Source organism: Rhinoraja longicauda, chromosome 41 (assembly GCF_053455715.1).
Source record: "Rhinoraja longicauda isolate Sanriku21f chromosome 41, sRhiLon1.1, whole genome shotgun sequence".
Taxonomy (NCBI): Eukaryota; Metazoa; Chordata; class Chondrichthyes; order Rajiformes; family Arhynchobatidae; genus Rhinoraja; species Rhinoraja longicauda.
The window spans coordinates 4,981,430-5,005,864 of record NC_135993.1 but is presented as its reverse complement, the minus strand read 5'-3'; the positions used below and the strand labels follow the sequence as shown (position 1 = coordinate 5,005,864).

General features: G+C 44.5%; 1 protein-coding gene across 1 annotated transcript in view; it reads left to right on the top strand.

The window, feature by feature from the left end:
* The window catches only part of LOC144611846 (striatin-3-like), a 53,947-nt gene extending 32,710 nt beyond the window's left edge, over positions 1-21,237 (top strand). The window contains exons 11-18 of the mRNA XM_078431148.1: positions 340-387; positions 973-1,094; positions 2,102-2,269; positions 5,876-6,016; positions 8,472-8,570; positions 9,406-9,492; positions 12,145-12,351; positions 14,303-21,237. Coding sequence (XP_078287274.1) covers positions 340-387; positions 973-1,094; positions 2,102-2,269; positions 5,876-6,016; positions 8,472-8,570; positions 9,406-9,492; positions 12,145-12,314 — 835 coding nt within the window. The 3' untranslated portion in view covers positions 12,315-12,351; positions 14,303-21,237. The remainder of the gene's footprint in view (positions 1-339; positions 388-972; positions 1,095-2,101; positions 2,270-5,875; positions 6,017-8,471; positions 8,571-9,405; positions 9,493-12,144; positions 12,352-14,302) is intronic.
* Positions 21,238-24,435: the final 3,198 nt, after the last annotated feature.

Genomic DNA, 24,435 nt, shown 5'->3' with positions numbered 1-24,435 from the left:
CTAGGGACAATTTTTACATTTACTCAGTCAATTAACCTACATACCTGTACGTCTTTAGAGTGTGGGAGGAAACCGAAGATCTCGGAGAAAACCCACACAGGTCACGGGGAGATCGTACAAACTCCGTACAGACGGCGCCCGTAGTCAGGATCGAACCTGAGTCTCCGGCGCTGCATTCGCTGTAAGGCAGCAACTCTACCACTGCGCCACCGTGCCGCTGAACACTGTACACTGAACAGTAGCCCCCTGAGGAGTGGTTTTAGTTTTTGTTTGGAATAAATAAGGTAGAATGTTACATTGAAAACTAAATGGTTTCCATACTAATTATTCTCATTTCAGGAGTACTGCATTGGATGTTGAACCCATTTACACGTTCAGGGGCCATATGTGAGTATAATTTGGAATCTGCTACTCCATCGGTCTTATTAAAAATACAAATTACATAATTTAGATATTTTTCCTGCCATGCTGTATTATGTTATCTTACTAGAATTCTTGATTAACAACATTATTAGTGCAAACAGTTAATATCTACTGCTGGTAGACACAAAATGCTGGAGTAACTCAGCGGGCCAGCCAGTATCTCTGGAGACTCAAAACATCACCCTTTCCTTCTCTCCAGAGATGCTGCCTGACCTGTTGAGTTACTCCAGCATTTTGTGTCTACCTTCGATTTAAACCAGATTCTGCAGTTTTCTTTCCTAATATCAACTGCTGATGAGTTAAAACTATCATAGCTTTATTCTGTAGCAGAATAAGTCCCTGATATGTTCCAGTTTCTGTGCCAAACTGATCTCATCAGTGCACCTGAATGTGTGCTTGTAGCCTACTACGACAAAATATTAGGGTGCGTGTCTGTACTCCAACATGATTCAGAGAGAAATTGCTGCTTGTACTTTACTGCATTGCTGGTATATTATCTGGTCGTTTTGTACTGTAGATTGTTGATCTGTTTACCTCCTGCTGTTACAGAGACCCAGTGTTAGCGATAGCTGTTAGTTCTAAAGGTGATCAATGCTTCAGTGGAGGGCTTGACGGCACGATTTGCTGCTGGAATATCCCAAGTTTGAACACTGACCCGTATGACACTTACGGTATGTACTATGATACGATATGATATAACTTTACCCCCGGGAGGGAAATTGATCTGCCAACAGTCATAAAAACACAAAATACATGAAACATGAAATTAAAGTGACAAGTGGAAAGGATTGGGGATCTGCAAAGGTTGGGGGGGGGGGGGGGAGGGGTCAGCCTCAGTCTACCCCAGGACTGAAAGGGGACGAGTTGTACAGTTTGATAGCCACAGGGAAGAAGGATCTCCTGTGGCGTTCTGTCCTACATCTTGGTGGAACCAGTCTGTTGCTGAAAGTGCTCCTCAGATTGACCAGTGTATCATGGAGGGGGTGAGCTGTATTGTCCAAGATGCTCCGCAGTTTGAGGAACCAAGTTTGAGCAGCCTCTGGGCCATCGGCTTACACCTGGGTAGGAGGTGAACCAGGTTGTGGTCGGATCTTCCCTGGAGCTGTACGCCTCTTTAACATTGACATCTGCCCAAAATGTGTTGGCTCCCAGCCGAGCGAGATGTCCATCAGGAAATGTTGCCGGCTGGCCCATTCCAGACTGCAGAAGTTCGTACTGAAGGACTCATTGAAGCTTGGTACAGCCAAGGCCAAGGTGGGGAAGGACCACAGTCTCAGGGCCTTCTGCTGCTGGACTTTGAGGGGCAGAGTTGGGTGGGGACATCCCTCAGACAAAGAAGGGATATTACCTCAGGCGGGCCACAATAATGGCAAGGATGTTTTGCTTAAGGATAGGTGTGAGCACTACTGCATATGACACTAATGAATGTACAGGTGCTCTGAGATTGTCTAAAAAAGTGTTTTGCTTTGAATATATTTTTTATTCTGATTAAAGTTTATTTTTGGAAACTTTTGAGAAGCTATTGAGAAGGTGCCCATTTCATTTCCTTCAGTCCATTTGGTGAAGGTGCTATTGTGGTGAAGATACTACAATACTAATGGATAGGCCATTCCAAGATAAAATGGGCTACTTCATCCTTGACATTCAGCGCATTGAATCTACATTTTTTTGTTTACAGATGACAGCAATTTATCCAGAACACTAAATGGTCATACAGATGCGATTTGGGGGCTAGCGTTTACTATCCTGAAGAATCGCCTGATTTCATGTTCAGCAGATGGGACTGTCAGACTGTGGGATGCAACTGCGAATCCAGCTTGTGTTAGTACATACAATAGAGAAAAAGGTGAGTGAAGGAAAGAATTGTAGGCAAATGCATAGGTCTCATGGAATAATTGCGGCTAATCGCTGGAAGGGAGACATATACATGGACAATGCTGGCAGGGAGGAAGGGTAGGGTAGGGTGTCATAAGCTGAGTGACCTGTTGGATTGGAATGAAGGGTGGTAAAGGATGTTTCATTCCCAGATATACCTCTTTCAGGCTAATCCTTTCCTCCGTCATTAATTGTGATTAAACCAAACTTTTTTACTGTAAGATCTAAAGCAAAAAGGAGGAAAATAAGTAAGTGGCACCATAGTACAGTTGGATTGTTAGTTTTTCAGTCTTTCCCCCGATCATTCATAATGTTCCATCATTCTTCATTGGAAGATAATCCCTTAGATTACACCATCTTCTGATAACTCAACAAATTTGTTGTTCTTGTTCAATTCCGAGAACCAGAATGTCACCAGGATTTTGTTAAAAGCTGGAGGGAGTTGATTGTGTGGGTAGCAAAGGTGCACAACACAAACATGAAAGCCTGGGAGGCACAGCTCCAGTGACCCAGGTTAAATCCTGACCTCTAGTGCTGCCTGTGTTTACATAATCCTCCTCGTGATGGTGTGGATTTCCTCTGCATGCTCTGGTTTCGTCCCACATCACAAAAACGTACAGAATGGCAAGTTCATGGGCTGCTTTAAATTGTCGATGGTATGAAGATGAGAAATAAAATCTCGTGTGGAAAGGGAAGTTAATGGAAATATAATGGGTAGGAATAAAATAGGTTAGGTTGGGATTAGTATAAAAATAAATGCTTGATGGTGGCATGAACTCAGTGAGCTAAAGGGCTACTTCTTTGATCTATTTCTCCATGACTCTCAGACTCTTTCCACTAAAAGGATAGCATAAGCAGCAATCTCTTCCCTTCCTTAACCAATGGAACAGAGAGATTGTTTCTACACCCGAGTTCAGTTTGGCTAACTCTTAATTATAATGTGGTCTTAGTAGTTTCCTTCTCACTTCATCATTTAGGGATGCTTGAACTCACTGCCCGAGAGGGGGTTGAGGCAAAATCCTGCTTGTGTTGACTTAAAGAGTACTTTTGGATCCATAGCCTAGAGGGTGAAAACTGGGATTAGTCTGAAAAACATCCTCGACTTGTACAGACACGAAATATCAAAGCCTTATTTTCTATATACTTCTACGAATAAACGGAAGAGCCATGTAGGGATAAGCAGATTTGCTCATCGTAAATTAAATATGATGTGCAGTGTTGTGTGTTAGATAATGACTATTAAAAGTTTGTACCACTTGCAAGTGTGCAATGGTATTTCGTTATCACGTGTTCCAAGATACAGTGAAATCCTTTTTTGCATTCAATTCAGTAATAATAATTATTACATTAATAATAAATAGGCACAATCATGCTTAAGTACAAGAGTAGTAGTCTGGCGCACTGACCTCTACTGGACTGAGCCTAGGCGACAACTCTCAGACACATCCTCACTACTTATCTTTGGACCATGCCCCCCCCCCCCCCCCCCGCAGACGAGCACCAGGCCTTAATCTCAAACACCATTACTAATTTCATCACTTCTGGCTTTCTGCCCTCTAAAGCCACCAACCTTATCGTTCCCCAGCCCCGCACGGCCCGATTTTATTTTCTCCCCAAAACCCACAAACAGAACTGTCCTGGCGACCCCATTGTTTCTGCTTGGTCAAGCCCCACCGAATTAATTTCCACATACCTCGACTCCATCCTGTTACCCCGGTCCAATCCCTCCCTACCTATTTCCAAGGCACCTCACACGCTCTTCGTCTCCTCAATGACTTCTGTTTTCCAGGCCCCCACTCCCTCATCTTTCCTATGGATGTCCAGTCACTCTACACCTCCATCCCCCACCAGGAAGGCCTTAAAGCCCTCCGTTTCTTCCTCGACCACAAAACCAGCCAATTTCCGTCTACCAATACTCTCCTCCGCCCAGCAGAGCGGGTCCTTACCCTCAACAACTTCTCCCACTTCCTCCAAATCCAAGGCCTGGCTATGGGCACTCGCATGTGCCCTAGCTATGCCTGCCTCTTTGTAGGGTATGTCGAACAATCACTGTTCCAGGCGTACACTTGCCCTATCCCCGAACTCTACCTCTGCTACATTGACGACCGCATTGGTGCTACCTCCTGCAACCATGTAGAACTCACTGACTTCATCAACATCACCACCAATTTCCATTCTGCACTCAAATTCACTTAGACCATCTTCGACATCTCCCTACCGTTTCTCGATCTCACTGTCTCTATCACAGGAAACAGACTATTGACCGACATCTACTACAAACCTACTGACTCACATAGCTATCTAGACTACACTTCTTCCCACCCTGCTTCCTGTAAAGACTCTATCCCCTACTCCCAATTCCTCCGTCTACGCCGCATTTGCGCCCAGGATGAGGTTTGCCTTACCAGGGCACCGGAGATGTCCTGATTCTTTAGGAAACGGGGCTTCCCCTCTTCCATTATAAATGAGGTTCTCACTAGGGCCTCCTCGATATCCCGCAGCTCCGCTCTTGCTCCCCCTCCCTCCATTCGTAACAAGGACAGAGTCCCCCTTGGCTCACCTTCCACCCTATCAGCCGTCGCATACAGCATATAATCCTCCAACGGAGGATATATTTCGCCACCTCCAACGTGATCCCACTACTGTCCACATCTTCCCATCTCCACCCTTTTCTGCTTTCCGCAGAGACCGTTCCCTCCGAAACTCCCTGGTCAACTCGTCCCTTCCCATCCAAACCACCCCCTCCCCAGGTACTTTCCCCAGCAACCGCAGGAGATGTAACACCTGTCCATTTACCTCCATCCGAGGACCCAAACAGTCTTTCCATGTGAGGCAGAGGTTCACTTGCACCTCCTCCAACCTCATCTACTGTATCCGCTGTTTCAGGTGTGAACTTCTGTACATCGGAGACACCAAGTGCAGGCTCGGCGATTGTTTCGCTGAACACCTCCGCTCAGTCCGTCTTAACTTACCTGATCTCTCAGTTGCTCAGCACTTCAACTCTCCCTCGCATTCCAAATCTGACCTTGGAGGAACAACACCTCATATTTTGCTTGGGTCGTATGAACATTAACTTCTCTACCTTCAAATAGCCCTTGCTTTCCCTCTCTATCCCCTCCCCCTTCCCAGTTCTCCCCCCTGACATCAGACTGAAGAAGGGTCTCGACCCGAAACGTCACTCATTCCTTCTCTCCAGAGATGTGCCTGTCCCGCTGAGTTACTGCAGCATTTTGTGTCTACCTTCAATTTAAACCAGCATCGGCAGTTCTGTCTTACACAGAGTGTAAGAATAGTAGATTACACAGAGCACACAAGAGTTGATGCATCATTTTGTATTATTCACGTCCATAGTTGGAAAACAAAAGTATCAAAATGTGAATATTTGCAGGGGTCTGGGGAGTGTGAGAATTGTTACTGGTAGACCTGGGGAATGTGAATATTTATTAGTAGACCCAGAGGGTGTGTGATTTGTATTGGGGGTGCAAGATAGAACTGCCAGTGGTCAATGAATATAACTACGTTTTCTGTTTGAACTCAACTTTGGATTCTTAATTCAGATTTAATTCCATATTTGCAGAAAATGGGATTCCTACGTCGGTTGCCTTCCTGAGTGACGCTGCACATGCTGTGACTTCCTTCACCAGCGGGGATGTGGTCATCTACGATTTGGAGACAACGCAGGCAGTGATCACCCTGGACTCTACAACGTCAGACAGTGGTAAGCTGACTGGAGGCGTGGAAAGATGGCAATCCTGCAATTAAGTCCTGTCCTGCACGTCGAGGTCGGCCTCTTGGCTTAAAAACATTTTTTTGGCGTACAGGTGCTCCTCAGCTTACGATGGGGCTCCATTCTGAGAAACCCATCGGCAACCGAAAATATTGTAAGTCGAAATGCATTTAATACATGCAATCGCGTGGCCGGAAGCGAGCTATGGGTCGCTGCCGTTTGCACCATCGCAAAGTCAAAATATCACAAGTCAACGCATCTTAAGCCGGGGAGCACCTGTATTTTTGAAATTTAATTTAAACATAGTACTCTGTCTCATATGTAAGTATATTTGTAAAGCAGGTGATTCGTATAACATACAAGGGGGAGTAAGGCGGCATATTATTTATTCCCATTTCTTAAAAGTACAAAGTTTTGTAAATCAACTACCAATTTAAAACGAAGTCTTACCAGAAGACCCGGGTTCGATCCCGACTACGGGTGCTGTCTGTATGGAATTTGTACGTTCTCCCTGTGACCTGTGTTGGTTTTCTCCGAGATCTTCGGTTTCCCCCCGTACTCCAAAGATGTACAGGTTTGTAGGTTAATTGGCATGGTAAATTAAAAAAAAATCCATAGTGGGTGTAGTAGGATAGTGCGGGGATTGCTGGTCGGCGCGGATCTGGTGGGCCGAAGGGCCTGTTTCCGCGCTGTATCTCTAAACTAAATCCTGCACCAGGGCGGCACAGTGGCACAGCTGGTAGAGCCGCTGCCTCTCAGCACCAGAGCCCCAGGTTTAATTCTGACCATGGGGGTTGTCTGTGTGGAGTTAGTATGTTCTCCCTGTGAATGTGTGGGTCTCCTCTCACATCCGAAACAATGTGGGTTTGTAGATTGATTGCCATTTGTAAATTGCACCTACTGTGTAACAAGCTGGTGAGAAAGTGGGATAACATAGAACAAGTGATCGATGGTCAGTATGGACTCGGTGGGCCAAAGGGCCTATATCCACATTGTATCGTTCCACTCCATCCATCCAATTGATTCCATAAATGATCCCATTGATGCTGCTACTTTAATACAGAGATGATAACTATTTCAGTTCAATAACAACAGTTCAACAGAGCTTTATTTGTCATTCGGTACCAAGGTACCGAACGAAACTACATAGCAGTCATACACAAAAAAGAACACAAGACACATAACCCCAACACAAACGTCCATCACAGTGACTCCAAACACCCCCTCACTGTGATGGAGGCAACAAAACTTCCACTCTCTTCCCCACGCCTACGGACAGACAGCTCGTCCCCGACCGACCCGCACAGTCCCCGCAAGGGGATGGAAGTCCCCGCGGCCGAGTCGCACCGGGTGCTGAAACGTCTCGCGGCCGAGCCGGGCGATGGAAGGCCCCGCGACCGAGCCTTGCGCAGCTAAGTCCCGCGGCCGAGCCGCACCGGGCGATGGTAGGCCCCGCGGCCAAGCCGCACCGGGCGATGTTAAGTCCAGCGGTCGAGCCGCACCAGCGATGAAAAGTCCCGCGGCCGAGCCGCGCCGGGCGATGTAAAGTCCCGCAGCCGCGCCGGGCGATGTAAAGTCCCGCAGTCGAGCCGCGCCGGGCGATGTAAAGTCCCGCGGCCGAGCCGCACCGGGCGATGTTGCGCCCCGCGGCCGAGCCGCACCGGGTACTGTTAAGTCCAGCGGCCGAGCCGTACCAGCGATGGAAGGCCCCGCGGCCAAGCCGCACCGGGCACTGTTAAGTCCAGCGGCCGAGCCGCACCGGGCGATGTTAAGTCCAGCGGCCGAGCCGCACCGGGCGATGGAAGGCCCCGCAGCCGAGCCGCACCCCGCGCCGTGAGGAAGAGACCTAAAAGAGAAAGGTTTACCCCACCCCCCCCCCCCCCCCACCCACACCCACACCACCACCCCCCCACCCACACCACCACCCCCCACACATACACAACCAAAAAAAACAAAAAAACATCCCAACACCGACACACAACAACAAAAAAAGGAAAAAAGACGAACAGACTGCTAGCGAGCCGCAGCCGCTAGGCGCCGCCACTTTCAAAGTGATGCAATTTGAAGTTGCATCATAAAAATAAAATACTGGAAACAATCAACTGACCAGACCTGAAACATTAACTGTTTCTTTCTCCACAGAAGATGCCTGGCCTGCTGTGCATTTTCAGTATTTTCCATCTTTACTTCAGATTTCCTGCATCTGCAGGTTTTGATTATATTGTTGAGATATAATGCATTCAATTTAGAAAATAACCCTGGGATAAATAAGCAGACATTTCTGACCTTTGTAATCTGCTGGTGTAATCTGTCTGTCACTGAAACTAATAGGATTGCACCACTTCGAGTTGGAGTGGATCCAATAAGCTGAATGGGCTTCCGGGTCTCTAAAAATAAAATAAGATAATGCCCGGATAACATGCTTTCATTCTCTCTCCTTTCTCAGCTGCTAATCAGATTAACCGGATTGTCGCCCATCCCAAACTGCCAGTCACCATCACTGCACACGATGACAGATGTATTCGCTTTTTTGATAACAAAACAGGTAAATAAAGGTGCAATGTTGGTTTCTAACAAGGTTGCGTATGTAGCAGTAAGACAAGAGGCAATGAAATTGCTCTGAATGGTACAGTCTGTCATATGTTTTTGCACGCTGTCACAGCATGCAACTACCTCTTGAAAGATTTGATCATTTGACCATCAATGGTGAAGTGTTTACTTTTTGGATGCCCGGTGCTTGTCTTAGCGTGATCTTGATGGTAATTGCAACCTTAAATTTAACATATTTAGTATCTCCCCCCAATTATTAAAACTTTGCATCAATGAGTTTAGAGTCCAGAGTGTTTTATTGCCAAATGTCCCGAAACGGAACAATGAAATTCTTACTTGCAGCAGCACAACAGATATGTTAACATTGTACTCTGTAGACACCATAATAAACAACATGAAAAGTCTGTGTGTGAGAGTGAGTGTGTATATATATATATATATATATATATATATATATATTTATATTTATATATACACACTATATATACATACACACACTATATATAGATGTGTGTATGTGTGTATATATATACATGTGTGTGTGTACAAATACATATATGTGTATACAAATATATATATACATATATGTGTGTGTGTACTGTATAATGTATGTATACAAATATATGCGCACACACACCAGTTAATTGAGGGTAGCTTATCTTGGGAAAGGAAGAAAACAAATCAAAAAAACACTGTTGCGATGCAGAATGCTGTGTGAATATGGGAAGAGGTTGGATGATAACTGAACAGGAGCATAATGGAGTCGGCTAGATAAGGCTGCGATACTTGCCTCTTTCTTGTCTGTGATATTCCTCAATTTACCTTTTTAGGAAAAATGATCCATTCAATGGTGGCTCATTTGGATGCCGTCACTTCTCTTGCAGTAGATCCCAATGGAGTTTTCCTGATGTCTGGAAGTAAGTGCCCACACACCACTTTTAATTTTAATCTTAATCCAATTGCCTGACGATTTGTGCTTTTTATTGAGTCATGTTCTGTACAACAAGATTAAATTTATCAGACATCAAGACATCACTAAACATTTCTGAGCCTATTAAGTGCACTTTTCTTGAAGGATGTTCACTTGTTAGAAAACATCTGCCAGTATCTCAGCCACAGCATCACATCACATGCGTTGCTTGATATTGGGGAGGAACAAAAGTAAAGATTGGTGTTGATTTTAATTGATTATTGTACTGTCTTAATACACGAGGAAAGATTGGAAAGACTGGGCTTGTAGTCACTGGAATTTAGATGGATGAGAGGGGAGCTCGTAGAAGCGTATAAAATTATAAAAGGACTGTACAAGCTAGATGCAGGATTTTTTTCCCCAATGTTGGGGGAGACCAGAACCAGGGGCCACGGTCTAAGAATAAAGGGGAGGCCATTTAAAACTGAGGTGAGAAAAAACATTTTCACCCAGAGAGTTGTGAATTTATGGAATTCTCTGCCACAGAGGGCAGTGGAGGTCAATTCACTGGATGAATTTAAAAGAGAGTTAGATGGAGCTCCAGGGGCTAGCGGAATCAAGGGATATGGGGAGAAGGCAGGCACAGGTTACTGATTGTGGATGATCAGCCATGATCACAATGAATGGCGGTGCTGGCTCGAAGGGCCAAATGGCCTCCTGCACCTAGTTTTTATGTTTACGAGTACAACCGGTAGTGCAAAAAGAGAAAGTAAGCAGAGTGCAGAATATAACATTACAGCCACGGAGAAAGTAGGGATTAAAAAAAGTGCAAGGTCTACAACGAGGAAGATTGTCCCAGTGAGAGAGACTATCAAAACCTCCCTCTCCTCGTTTGAGAGTAGACCAGAGAAAATAATGGAACAGGGGTGCTGGTGTAATGGGGGCATTTGAACTAATTTGGTCTATTGTCAAAGATAGACACAAAGTGTTGAAGTAACTCAGCAGGTCAGACAACATCTCTGGAGAAAAATAATGGGTGATGTTTCAGGTCGAGACCCTTCATTTAAATCCCATTGGTCTATTGTCACTTCTGATTACTTTGTAGATTAGTGACTTTATGGGTCTTTGTTTCTGATCCCTTGCCAATTCCATTTGGAAAATGGAAGTGATAAACCTGCCAACGGCTAGAAGGTGAATCCATGAAATGTTTTATTACACGAGAAGATACACTCATTTTTTGTAGCTGATAGATATCCATTGGTAATTTCAAAAAAGAATGTCCCATAGTTTGTATTGAAAGGTGAAAAAACGGAAGAATTTGAGATTTAAAGAGCTGTATTGATAATTTACAACTACAATAAACACGTGGCTCAGTTGGAAACACTTGCCACAGAGTCAAATCAAAGGGATTGTGTACAATGGAAGGATTGCTTCACTCTGTATTTTGGATGAATTGTTAAACAGAGCCCCATCTACTCCAGACAGTACTGATTTAATAACAGTGAGCTTCTCACAGTGCTCACATAGATTTATTAACCTTGTCGAAGAGATTGTTTTCCCTGGTTGGAGAGTCTAGAATTAGGATTATAGTTCCAGGCTATAGGATAGTTGAAGGAATTATTTCAGTCAGAATGTCACACGCCTTTGGAACTCTACCCTAGCGTGCTTAAACTGGCCTTGTGGATACTCGGTGGATGAGTACATTCAAGCCAGGGATCAATAGATTTTTGGGTATCGAGGATTCCTGAGCTGAATCAAGAAGAAAGATTTGAAGTAGAAGTTCAGCCATGATATTGAAAGGCTTAGGGCAGACATGTCCAAAGTCCGGCCCGGGGGCCAATCGCGGCCCGAGGTCAGATTTTATACGGCCCGCAGCTTCCATCTTAAAATGTATTATTTATGGCCCGCCAGCACTGTAACAGAATGAAGGGAGGGGGAGAGAGGAGGGGAGCGGGCGACTACACCTCCCGGCGGTCAGCGCTGCCCGACCTCCCCCCCCCCCCCCCCCCCCCCCCCTCCGCCCCGAGCGGGAAAGGCGACGGCGACTACACTTCCCGGCGACGGGGTTGAGGGCATGCGGGGGGGGGGGGGGGGGGGGTCGGGAGAGCAGCAGCTGAGCTCTCGTCACCCCGCACGCTCATTGGCAGGCACTCCCGTCAGTCGGGCAGGTGCCGCATCCCACCCCCGCCCCGAGCGGGAGAGGCGACGGCGACTACACCTCCCAGCGGTCAGTGCTGCCCGATCTGTGGATTGTCAGACGCGAGGTCCGGGGGGGGGGGGGTGGAGCGCATTAGTTAAAGGTCCGGGGGGGGGGGGGGGGCATTAGTTAAAGGTCCGGAGGGGGGGGGGACATTGGCCCTTGGGTATTTTCACATTATCAAATCTGGCCCTCTTTGAAAAAAGTTTGGACACCACTGGCTTAGGAGATGTATGGCCAACTATCCCAATTTATTTTTCTCATTGCTGTTTTGTGGGATCTTTCCGTGTGAAAATTGACTAAACTTACCTGCATAATAACAGGGACTGTATTTGATCAGCTGTGAAGTACCTTGCAGCATCGTGGACAATGATGGGCACTCAGCAAATGCTTGAATTATTTGGAGTGGGTGCTAATATAAACTTTGCAGGTTTAAATTCCTGAATGTACTTGATTGCACAGGCCATGACTGCTCGATACGTCTCTGGAACCTAGACAATAAGACCTGCGTTCAGGAAATCACAGCCCACCGGAAGAAGTACGATGAAGCAATCCACGATGTCACCTTCCACCCAAGCAAAGCATACATTGCTAGTGCTGGAGCAGACGCCCTTGCTAAAGTGTTTGTATGACAGACCTTGGCCTCCCTGGTCTCATTCCTCTGAGCAGGTGAGCATCAGTGTATTAGGGTAGAAAAGCACTTTGTAATGTAGACACAAAATGCTGATGTAACTCAGCGAGACAGGCAGCATCTCTGGGGAGAGGGAATGGGTGGTGTTTTGGGTCGAGACCCTTCCTAGTTGTTTCACTGTGAGGGATTGTTGGGGTAATATTGGCACCATGCATTTGTGCAATATGGTAAAATAGTAGAAGGTTTAGTTTAACTGGCGGGATAATTGCATTTGATGCTTGAATCACACGACTACCTGATGTAGGGGGTTGAGAGGTTGTCCAATTTCCTGCAACTGTTTCACTGCCACTCTCTTGTGGATGGGGTCAAGAGTAGGATTGGCAACGATAATCAAGCAACTACTGCCTGCCTCTCAAGTCGATGCAGCCTGACATGCCTACCGTGCTATCTTAAGCAAGTTCAGACAGATTGTATTTGCCTTCTGGGCCATTACTTTTCACTCTTGCAAGACACAGCATGATTAGTCGTAGAGTCACACAGCATGAAAATAGGCCCTTTGGCCCAAATTGCCCAAGTTTTAATAGTCATACAGCATAGAAGCAGGCCCTTCGATCCAACTTGCCCACGCCGACCAACTTGCCCCCATCCACACTAGTCCCACCTCCCTGCACTGGCGTGTAACCCACTAAACCTATCCTATCCATATACCTGTCCAAATGTCTCTTAAACGTTATGATAGTATCTGCCTCAACTACCTCCTCTGGCAACTCGGCCCATATACTCACTACCCTTCATGTAAAAAAAAATATACTCCTGTGTTCCTATTAAATCTTCCCTCCTATGTTCTCCGGTTCTTAATTCACCTTTTCTGGGCAAAAGACTGTGCATTTACCCAATCTGTTCCTCTCATGAACTTGTACACAAATTGTTTGTCTTGGTCATAGAATTGATCAGTACACCAGGAGGTCAATTGACCTGTGTTCATGCTGGCCAAGAAAGAACTGCTTGGGTTAATCTGACTTCTGCTGCTTTGTAGGTTCTTATACATTAAGTCTACAAAACCGTACATTCTTTGGGTGAAAGGAACCTCTCGTTTTCCCTTTAATGTTTTTTTCAATTGCTTTATAGAGAAAAAGATCTTTCCTATCTAGACTCTGACAATATGGTATTTGTTGAAACTGGTTAAATTCAAACTTGACAAGTCAACAAAACTTCAACAACATAGGTCTGATTTCCCAGTAAAATCTAGCCCTGCCACAAAAGGTGAAAAAACAAAATAAAGGAAGATAATATTTTGTAGCTTTAAGAAAATTTTTGAACAGTTTGAATGGCCCACTCCTGCCACCTTCTGGCTGAAAGTCAGGGCGGCATGGTGGCGTAGCGGTAGATCCTTACAGCGCCAGAGACCCGGGCTCGATCCTGACTATGGGTGCTTGTCTGTACGGAGTTTGTACTTTCTCCCCTTGACCTGTGTGGATTTTCTCTGAGAACTTTGGTTTCCTCCCACACTCCAAAGACGTACAGGTTTGTAGTTAAATTGGGTTAGTATAAATATAAGCTTGTCCCTAGTATGTGTTGGGTAGTGTTAATGTGTGGGGATCGCTGGTCGGCGCGGATTCAGTGGACTGAGGGGCCTGTTTCCACGCTCTATCTCTAAACTAAACTAAACTGCACAGTTTGAATAGGAAAATAACGGCAGATGCTGGTACAAATCGAAGGTGTCACAAAATGCTGGAGTAACTCAGCGGGTCAGGCAGCATCTCTGGAGAGAAAGAATGGGTCTCGACCCGAAACGTCACCCATTCTTTCTCTCCAGAGATGCTGCCTGACACGCTGAGTTACTCCAGCATTTTGTGATACCTGCACAGTTTGAATAGCCCACTTCTGCCACCTTATGGTTGAAAGTAAAACAAGTGCATGTACGTATATAATAAGTCTCTGGTTAATCTTTCCTTCCAATTTACATTTCTTTCCCTCTTCCTTTTACAGACTGGTTTCTGCTCGTCTACAAGGGTTGATCCCACGTTTCTCTTTGAATGGTTGCCTTGAATCGGTGAATGAAAATGATTTGCCTCCAGCCTTGACATTTACTAGTCCTGGGTTCATAGTCCTGGGTTGTGCCCTATCCACTCTTTTCTCAACTAAGCTCAGGGTTTGCATTTAAACCTTTTCTGGGCTTATGTTCACTGAACTTTCTATAGAACATGTAAAAGTTTTAAACTTTTAGAAAGAAAAATGGTAAATTTTGTATGGGTACCCACTAGTGGGCTGTGTGAAATTAGTAGAAAGTCTAGCAAAGGTCTGGGTCAAACCAGAAAAAAAGGTGCAAGAATAGGTTTTGTGCTTTGCTAAATTATTTTTTTAAACAGTTGGACTACTTTTTTAATACAGCCTGGTACCTCGATAGTTATTTTCCTTTCCCAGACAGTTTTCCATTAAGAACCAATATATCATTGACACAGAGAATATCTTTATTTTTCTCTGCCCTCTTCACAAATTCTGGGAATTCTGTGAGGCCATCACAAGGAGAGGACCATTGTCCCGTATCATGGGCATGCAAGAATACAAATGTAATGTGCAACCTGGGTGGTTGTGACTACCCCTCCCCTCATCTGAGGATCACTTAGTCCGACGGTTGAATGTACTCTGTTAACACAATGGGGTAGATTTTGCAAATTAATGTTCCTGTTTGTCTGACTCTGAACATTTAATTTTAAAGCAAGTATTTCTGATTTACCATTTTCCATAACATTTCAGCTCACTCTGTTAACGAATCCTTTGAAGACTCAAAGCTCTGCACTTGTTTAATGTTTCCCCATTACTCAGGCCATTAATAACTAGCCTAGTGGCTCTTTTTGGCATTGTCCCCAATGCTTGAATGTCTTTTTTAGTGTTGCCAAGTGCAATTTAGCCATGACTACTTCCGTTCTTAGCATAGTTCAGCATCTTTTTGGTTTCTTGATTACTACTTCTCTGCCTTGGTTAAGTGTGTTTAAGTTGGCAAACTCTGCAGAGATCAGAGGATAGGCCTGTGACCACGATGCTCTGGGTGTCCCAGGAAGGAGTGACTTAACATCTGAGTATTCATCGAAGGTAAACACAAAATGCTGGAGTAAGTCAGTGGGTCAGGCAGCATCTCTGGAGAGAAGGAATGGGTGACGTTTCGGGTCAGTACAGCGAAAAGATTTTTGTTGCGTATTATCCTGTCAGCGAAAAGACTGACCCGAAATGTCACCCATTCCTTCTCTCCTGAGATGCTGACTGACCCGCTGAGTTACTCCAGCATTTTGTATCTACCTTCGATTTAAACCAGCATCTGCAGTTATTTGATCATGCTATCTCTGCTTACTTTGCTGTCGCAAGTTAGCCGCTTGCCCCTGCTGGAAGTGGCAATCTGCAGTCGTCTGGTCAGAGCGACGTTGGATTGGTGCCAAGCTGCCCCCTTGGTCAGGCATCGCTACCAAGGCTTGCTCAAGAGATGTGACCATTTACCAAGGGTGGCGTGGTCCTCAACGTTCCAATGAGTCAAGGAATGGCGAAACCCAGAGGCCTGGTGAGGGAGACGACCCCTCAGAAGAAGAATGTGTAGAAATGAGATGACGGTGTATGTGCACGGTTGTGGACTGGCTTCTCCAAAGATCTTGTGGGAACCCTCCGTGGTAATATGGTGTTAACATAACGTCTGCCACAGTGTGGTGGGTGTTATGCAGAAAATCTAGTTGACTTCACCCAATGTGGCTTTCATTTCAGTGAGGAGAATGTCACATTGAAATCCTTATAGAAGCGAAGCGCAAGCAAGGAAATGCCTGCCACAATGCCATTACAGGTCATGGGCACCTCATTCTCTGTTGCTTCTCCAGATTTCAGCTTGCAATGATATTGTCCGCAAAATGTGATGCTGCGGTGCTTTAAAAATAGAGTTTGATGCTCCAATTAAGCACCAGCAATCTGGAGCAATTTCTGACCATTCCCTTTATAGTTTTGCATACCTCGATCGTTATTTTTTCAGCTTAGACTAGTTATGTTGCCACCGATGTCTCTCACTCAGAGTGCTGGTTTAAGCCCAGCATTTTAAATCTAACATTCTTGATAGAAACACACAAAAATAAAATTCTGGCCATCTTGGACCAATTCAATGTCCAGCCTGGTGTTAACTCACTCAGAAGAGCTTCCAGAACAAAAATAAACACTTGTTCCATCGTGCTTTCTCTCTTCAGGAATCACATATGTCTATTTCTTCAAGGGATTCACTTTCACTCCCTGCCTTTCCAGCACACACCCCCGGCAAACAACAACACATTTCCTATTTGTTCGTTGCATAAGAAATGCCAACTTCCATAAGGTATGCTGTTGTGGATACAATTATGAAAATGCAAAGGGCAAAGTCCAGAGACTTAAACGCAAATCTTACCACTACAGCTGAGGATTCTGGAATTTAAAAAAATATATATAATAGTACATGTAACCATAGAAGCTACTGGATTATAACAATCTGATTCTTAAGTCTTTATTTCAGCACATCTGATTCACTAAAATTCTTCCAGGAAAGAAATTATTTCCTGTTCTAGCCCTACCCCTAACTGCCTTTAACATTGACGGGCATGCAAATCACATATACCAAACTAGTCTCAATTTAATAAGATAGTTGGACATGATCCTCTTGGTTACAACTGTCAATAAACATTTGTCCTTCACTTCCCCATATTCTAAGAATATTTACATTTGGTGGGTGAGGAACTGAGGCAGTGTTTGTTGTTAATAACTCAATATCTCGCCAGCATGACCCTGGGTCGTTGAACAGAAATACCAGGGCAGTGATTCCTGATCCAAGCCTGATGAGCCATTTTGGGCTGGGGTTGAGAGACAAGGTGCTTCTCTAAGATGACAACTATTCCAATGCTCTTCCGCAGTGAAATAGCCTGCCAACACTCGCTTTGCAGGCTTACACTTGGGTGGCGGCTGCTAGTGGAACTCTTACCTCAATATGAGCATGCCTTCAGAAGAGGAGGGAAAAGGGAAAGAAAATGCTGTGAATTGCACTGGGTAAATAACGGCATCCTTTTCTTCATGTCTTATTAATATCTTTATACCTAATAAATCACGTAGTTAAGTAACAAGTGCAAAGCTTCAGTCAACTGTTCCAAGGAGAATATATAAATTGAGCATCGCACCAACCCATTGCTAGTAAGTTTTTTAAATCAGTGATTCCGAAATGAGACTATGATAACCAATAATAGCGAATACTATTGTGAATGTAAATACACAGGGACAGTAACATCAAGAGGCATCCTCTCATGTGTTTTAATTGCTTCTGGCTTTCTTGGGCTTAGACGGTTATAGATTATGTGGTATCCAATTGGGATTATTATTTTATTTGTACGGTTAATACCTTGGCCTTCCGCGGAATCTCTATTTGTAGTGGAACTCTATAGGCTGGGAAAGTTCTCATTTTAATCCCCAGTCAATGCAGATGGCTGCAGTGGTGGGTACAGCTGGTTTTGTTGCTAGTCCATTCGCAGGGGCCAGGCGAGTCCCTTGAGAATGTGTGGACCTCAAATTAACGCCGCTCCAATGAAGATGTTGGTGTGCATTGAATGAATATAGATCAGACGGTGAGTAGGGAACATTGGGTGAAACTGTTCAAAGGGAGGACAGGTTTAGTGGAAAATGTTCTAATCGAGATGATTGCAGTTTGAGTGATTGGGGGTAGAGGTGTGTGAGGATGGGAAGAGTGCAGTTTAGAGGGAGGGTGGGAGTTACTGGGTTATGCATGGGCTTTGAATGCAAAGCTGGCTTGATTGTGAGGTACCCCACAACAATGACTTGTGCATCTGGTTAAATCAGCAAACAAACTCAAAAAATACTTTCACTGCAATCCCAGCATTAGCCTCACAAAAATACTGTATTTAGTGCATTCGCTTGCTGTCCTGGTTTAGTGGTGAAGTGATATTGTGAGGCATGCAAATGAAGAGGTTGCACTCAAAAAAATCTGGAGTAACTCAGCAGGTCAGGCAGCATCTCTGGAGAGAAGGAATAGGTGACGTTTCTGGTCGAAACCCTTCTTCAAACTGAGAGTCAGGGGGAAAGGAGAAGGAGAGATTTGGGCGACACATTGAACAAATGAAAGAAAGATGTGCAAAAAGCAACGATGATCAAGGAAAGGTGGAGCCCACAACGGTCCACTAATGAAGAGGTTCTTGTGCTCAGTTACCACGTATCTCATTTATCCATTTGGGTTTCTGCAATGGATTTCCACTTGGTACTAGGATTCCTGTTAGCTGATTCTGTCTGGGGAAAGCACTCATGTGAACGTTGGGGAAAATATGATCAGTCTTGCTATGATATACCCCCCTTGATTCCCCCTTCACAGTCAAATATCCAGGCCGTACTTATTGGAAAGATACCGAATATCGGCTTGTAGTCATGGCATAGTAATCTTCAAGAACAAAGCATTGGGGCAGCAGGAAAGTATTAAATGTATTTTATTATATTACAAGCTAAGCAAAATGAGCAAGTGTAGCCTTCCAGTTATTTATATAAATGTGAACAAAAGGCCTCAAGGTGATATTACCCTTTTGTTTATTTCCGGACTAACATTTCCTTCATGATGCATTTAACAAATATAATCAAGCCATGTAGCAATCTAGGAAGCAAAAACTTACATAACAGATACAGTTCAAAGACTTTAAATATATTTCAGATCATTTATGTTGTAATAGGTGTGCTAAAAACCGTTCTATTACATTCAGTACTAAATTCTGTACAATGGGAATGTCTAAGGTTTTTGGACTTCATGGGATGTTTGGGTGATTCCTCCAGCCTGGAGAATTCTTTGCTTTTACCTCAACGTGTTGCTGCTACCTAGTTAGGATTTGCCAATCTGTTGGCAAGAACCAACATCTCAAACCTCCAGTTCCACACAATCCAAGCAACGTAAACTGGCAAATAACGAGTGCAAACAAGCCTAAATTGCCTGGGCCTCGTGAACCTTGGTTTGGACATTCCTATTGTAAAGGGACCACTTCCCAGTCATAGGTCTTCAGCTTAAAACCTGAATTTTTTACAACTCAATATTCAACTAAATTCCCGTCGATAATATACCTGAACATTGGCCTTCTGTCAGTTTCCCTTCAATTTTTTTTTGTTTTTAACTGATAGTGAGCAGTTCAGTCCGTGTACTGAGAACTGAATGTTGGAGCATTGTTGAGTGTGGACTCTTCATCCAAATGTCCATGGGGATAGCGGAATCAAGGGATATGGGGAGAAGGCAGGCACGGATTACTGATTGTGGATGATCAGCCATGATCACAATGAATGGCTGGCTCGAAGGGCCAAATGGCCTCCTCCTGCACCTATTTTCTATGTGTCTATGTGCATTTGGAAGGAGATTTATTTTTAACACTCAAGAGTCTGGCATTTTCTACTATGTGTGCAGAGTTAGGTTAATATTGCAAGCAGCCAAGATCACAACTTTAGAATCTCTGGTCACAAGTATGTTTTGTTTGCAAGCAGGATATTCTAGATTGCCTTGGAATGAAATGTTGAACACTTAACTCTAGGGGGTTAAGGATTCAATTTATATTTTTAATCCTGATAATTTATTACCTGTCTTATCACCAGATTTGTCTTGACGTTGAGCTGGGTTTCATATGTTTCATAACAGCCATCAATGAAATCTCAAATAATGGCTCAGAAAAGAAAAGGAACCGATCGGTAAATGTCTTGGTGTTTTTCCCCCAAAAAATTCCGTCCGCATAGTAAAAACGGTAATCACCATATTGTTTTATAAAGATCCGAGGTGCAAACTTTCAAGATTGAACCTCTGTTGCTTTCCCCTTCTCAAATTTTCCTTCATACAGCAGGCAGCCTGCGGTAGACAAATAATAACTGGCACAAACATCCTTTGTGGATCAGTGCTACCCCGAATTATCGCCTGCCCTAATTTTTGCTTTGGGTGTAAGATGTGCCATCAACAATGGGCACTTGTCTGCAGTCACTTATATGGCTGAAGCACAAAAAAGAATTCCCGGTGTATATTTTTTATTGGTACTCGGTACCATGATCCCTGTTCTGCACCTAAACTTGTACTGGTTAAAAATAAATGTTCTGTGATTACTTAAATGGTGGCTGGCATGAATGTGGTGGAAAGAATTTTGTCCAGTGATTGATATTGGTTGCATGCAGTCCAAAGTGCTCTTGTTGCAAATCATTCAGTTTTTAATAAAGTCCCATACGTTCCATCCAGATAACAGGGGATCTAGTCCAATTCTGCACACTGCAGGTCATTGCAAGAATAGTCGATGTATTTTTCCCCTCTATCTCCAAAATCAGATGGGCTTGGTTTTGGAACAATGAGAATCTATCATTATTCAGGTGAGTATAGTTATTAAACAGCACCCTACCCACATTTTTTCTTTTTAATTCCTGAATCGGCAACATTACATTTGGGAGCGATATTCAAATCTTTTATTGGAACGTTTTTAGTTTTGCAGTAACAGTGTTTGACAGACTGCCATTCTTTGGAGCCATTTTACTCTTACTTTCTCCCTCCACCTGAGTTTGCTCCCTCACCCCCAACTATAAACCTAAGAGTGATCAATCCCTATCTCTATCACTGCCGACCGAAAGCGAAATAATTCTGAAAAATGACTGTTTAAAAAAAAAATTATTACATGCAGTTCAAACAAAATCAATGCAAGTCTTTGGAAATTGCGTGACTAGGGTCTTGTTTTGCACAGTGGCCTGGGGGGTATCATTCACCACTGGCCAGCCAGTGCGATTTTTCCTTTCTAAAAAAAATAACTTTTTCTTCCTCTACAAGTTTATTGTAAATGATGTAAAATTTTAAATATGTGATATTTTGTACATCTCACTGTATCTCAAATAGTTGTGTATTTATCAGAGACTACTGCAACTCTTTTTTATGGCACTTGTTTTTTCATGTATATTTATTTTACTTTTGTCTTCTGATTAATCAGTGTTCTGTATGTGGAAAGGTCTGAAAGTAAAGTGTTTGTTTTCTACAGATTCAGTGATAGTATTTCCAGATTTCACCAACATAATCTGAACACAGAAAGCTGGTTGATTAAATAATGGAGAATAGTGAAGGATGTTCTTTTAGGAAGGAGGTGAGAAGGAATTTCTTTAGTCAGAGGGTGGTGAATCTGTGGAATTCTTTGCCACTGAAGGCTGTGGAGGCAAAGTTGGTTATATTTAAGGCAGAGATAAATGGATTCTTGATTAGTACGGAGTCAGAGGTTATGGGGAGAAGGCAGGCGAATGGGGTTAGGAGGGAGAGATGGATCAGCCATGATTGAATGACAGAGTAGACTTGATGGGCCAAATGGCCTAATTCTGCTCCTATCACTTATGATCTTCTGAAAGACAAAAAGTGCTGGAATTACTTAGCGTGTCAGGCAGCATCTCTGAATAACATGGATAAGTGATGTTTTGGGTCGGGACCCTTTTTCAAACAGAAGTGACAAGCCCTTCTCCCATCTCTGCAATTCCCCCTCTGCTTAGATCCCCTGTGCCAGCCTCTACCTTGTCTGGACCTTTTTATTCCCAACTGCCTGCATGATATCAACTATTTTAGTTTACTAACTTTCACTCATTTCAAACTCACTCCTTCTCAAAAAAAAGTCTGGTCTTAGCCTGCAATATCATCTATCCATGTTCTCCAGAGACGCTGCTTGACCCGCTGAGTTACTCCAGCACTTTATGTCTTTTTGTGTAAACGACAATCTGCAGTTCCTCATTTTAGTTTTAGAGATACAGCATCGAAACTGGCCCAGTCAGGATTGAACCCGGGTCTCTGGCACTATAAGGCAGCAACTCTATCACTGTGCCACCTAGATGTAGGTCATTCAGCGTATCTGGCCTCTTGTCCTAAATTCACTTGAATGATGGAATGAAAGATCCAACATGGAAACAGGCCTTTTGTCCCACCGAGACCATGTCGACCATCAATTGCTCATTCATACCTGTTCAATGTTATCCCACTTTCTACACACGAGTAGCAATTTACAGAGGCCAATTAACCAACAAACCCTTTGTATCTACATTCTGCCCAGAAATATGGCAAGCTTCAAAAGCACCCCCCCATTTGACAATTTACATTTGTACAAAGTCTCCAAAATGGTAAAGCATTGCAAGATAATTCACAAGAAGCAATTCCTCACAGGGCCAAAGAATATAATCATCGTCCCTTTATTGCCATCAAGGAGCTTGTGTACACCTGAAAATAATGGGTATTAGTCGGACATCACAGCAATTGGTGGAATCGTGACCTCAGTCAAAGGAAGCCATTTTTGGTTGGACATCAATTGTCCTCGACCTTGCGTCTCACTTTAGAATTCCTCAGGGCCATGTCCTTCGTGAAACCTTGAGCTGCTTCACCAATGAATGTCATTCCAGTTAGAAACTGGAAGCTCGCCAATGACTCTACAATGTTCAATTCCATCTGTGATTCTGCAGCAGTGCCCCCCTAGAAAATAGGCCGGCAAGGGCTGGAAAGTGAGAAGTAATTTTGACCCCACACAACGGGCAGGGAATGCCTTCTTCAGCAGAGGATCCAACACCCTTACTAACGCACGATCAACAACTACTGTTTTTTCTTTAATTTAGACATACAGGCCCTTCAACCCACCGAGTCCACGCCGACCAGCGATCCCCGCTCACTAACATTTTCCTACACCAGGAACAATTTACAATTTCACCTAAGCCAATTAACCTACAAACCTGTAGGTCTTTAGAGTAGGAGAAAACCCACGCGGGTCACGGAGAGAATGTACAAACTCCGTACAGATGGCACCCATGGTCAGGATCGAACCCGGGTCTCTAACGCTGTGAGGCAGCAACTCTACCGTTGCGCCACGGTGCTGCCCTGCCGCCTAAGCCAGCTATCTTCCTATGTGGTAGGTATGGCCCCCAACTATGGTAGTGTTTGCAGTTTTACCAGGCCTCCTCGATGTCACGCTAACCTAGGGTTGCCAATTGTCCCGTATTGGCCGGGACATCCCGTATGTTGGGCTAAATTGGTTTGTCCCGTATTAGGCCTGGACGGGTCCGGGCACCACCTAACGGAGGTTGCATAACAACCCGCCTCCCAGCCCAGGCGGCCGCCATTGGTGGAGCGGGAGCACGTGGCCGCTGGCTGGGTGAGGGCGCGCTGGGCGGTGACATCTTTTGTCCCTTATTTGGGAGTGAGAAAGTTGGCAACCCTATTCTAACTTCACCTAGATTTAAGCACTTTGAGCTTAAGGCTGTGATGACGATCTAGAACAGAGTCAAAGGCTCGGTATCCCATGAGTGACACACTCCATGTACCCCATGAGTGAATGACTATTGGTACCCCATAGCCTTTCCACCCTCTATGAAGAGCATGATAGAATACTCTCCACTTGCCTTTTCATGATCCTATTAAATCTTACCCCTCTCACCTTTAATGTGTGCCCTGTTTATGAAAGGAACTACAAAGAAGTTCAAGATTTTATATTAACCTACAATCATTGCAGTTCTTGTCACAGCCAGTGGGAGGTGGCAGAGGACTGCTTTAAAAGTTGAGCCACGATTTTCATTACTTGCATTGGGGGCTGGTTCAACAACTGGTTCGAACGCCCAGGACCAAAGAAGATTACAAGGAGTGGTGAACACTGCCTGGTCCACCACGAGTACTGACCTCGCCACCATCGAAGGGATCTACAAGAGTTGCTGCCTCAAAATGGCAGCCAGCATCATTAGAGACCCACACCACCCTGGTCATACTTTCATTTCACCCCGAGGAGGGGGAGGGGGAGTCAGTCTACCCCCTGTCAGAAGAGGGAGGAGTGGTAGAGTTTGATAGCCACAGGGAAAAAGGTTCTCCTTTGGCGTGCTGTATCTTGGTGGAACCAGTCTGTTGCTGAAGGTGCTCCTCAGGTTGACCAGTGTGTCATGGAGTGGGTGAGCTGTATTATCCAAGATGCTCCGCAGTTTGAGAAGCATCCTCCCCTCCAAGACCATCTCCAGTAGGGTTGCCAACTTCCTCACTCCCAAATAAGGGACAAAGGGTGACGTCACCGAGGCAGCGGCCAGATGCTCCCACTCCAGCAATGGCGGCAGCCCAGACCGGGAGGCGGGTT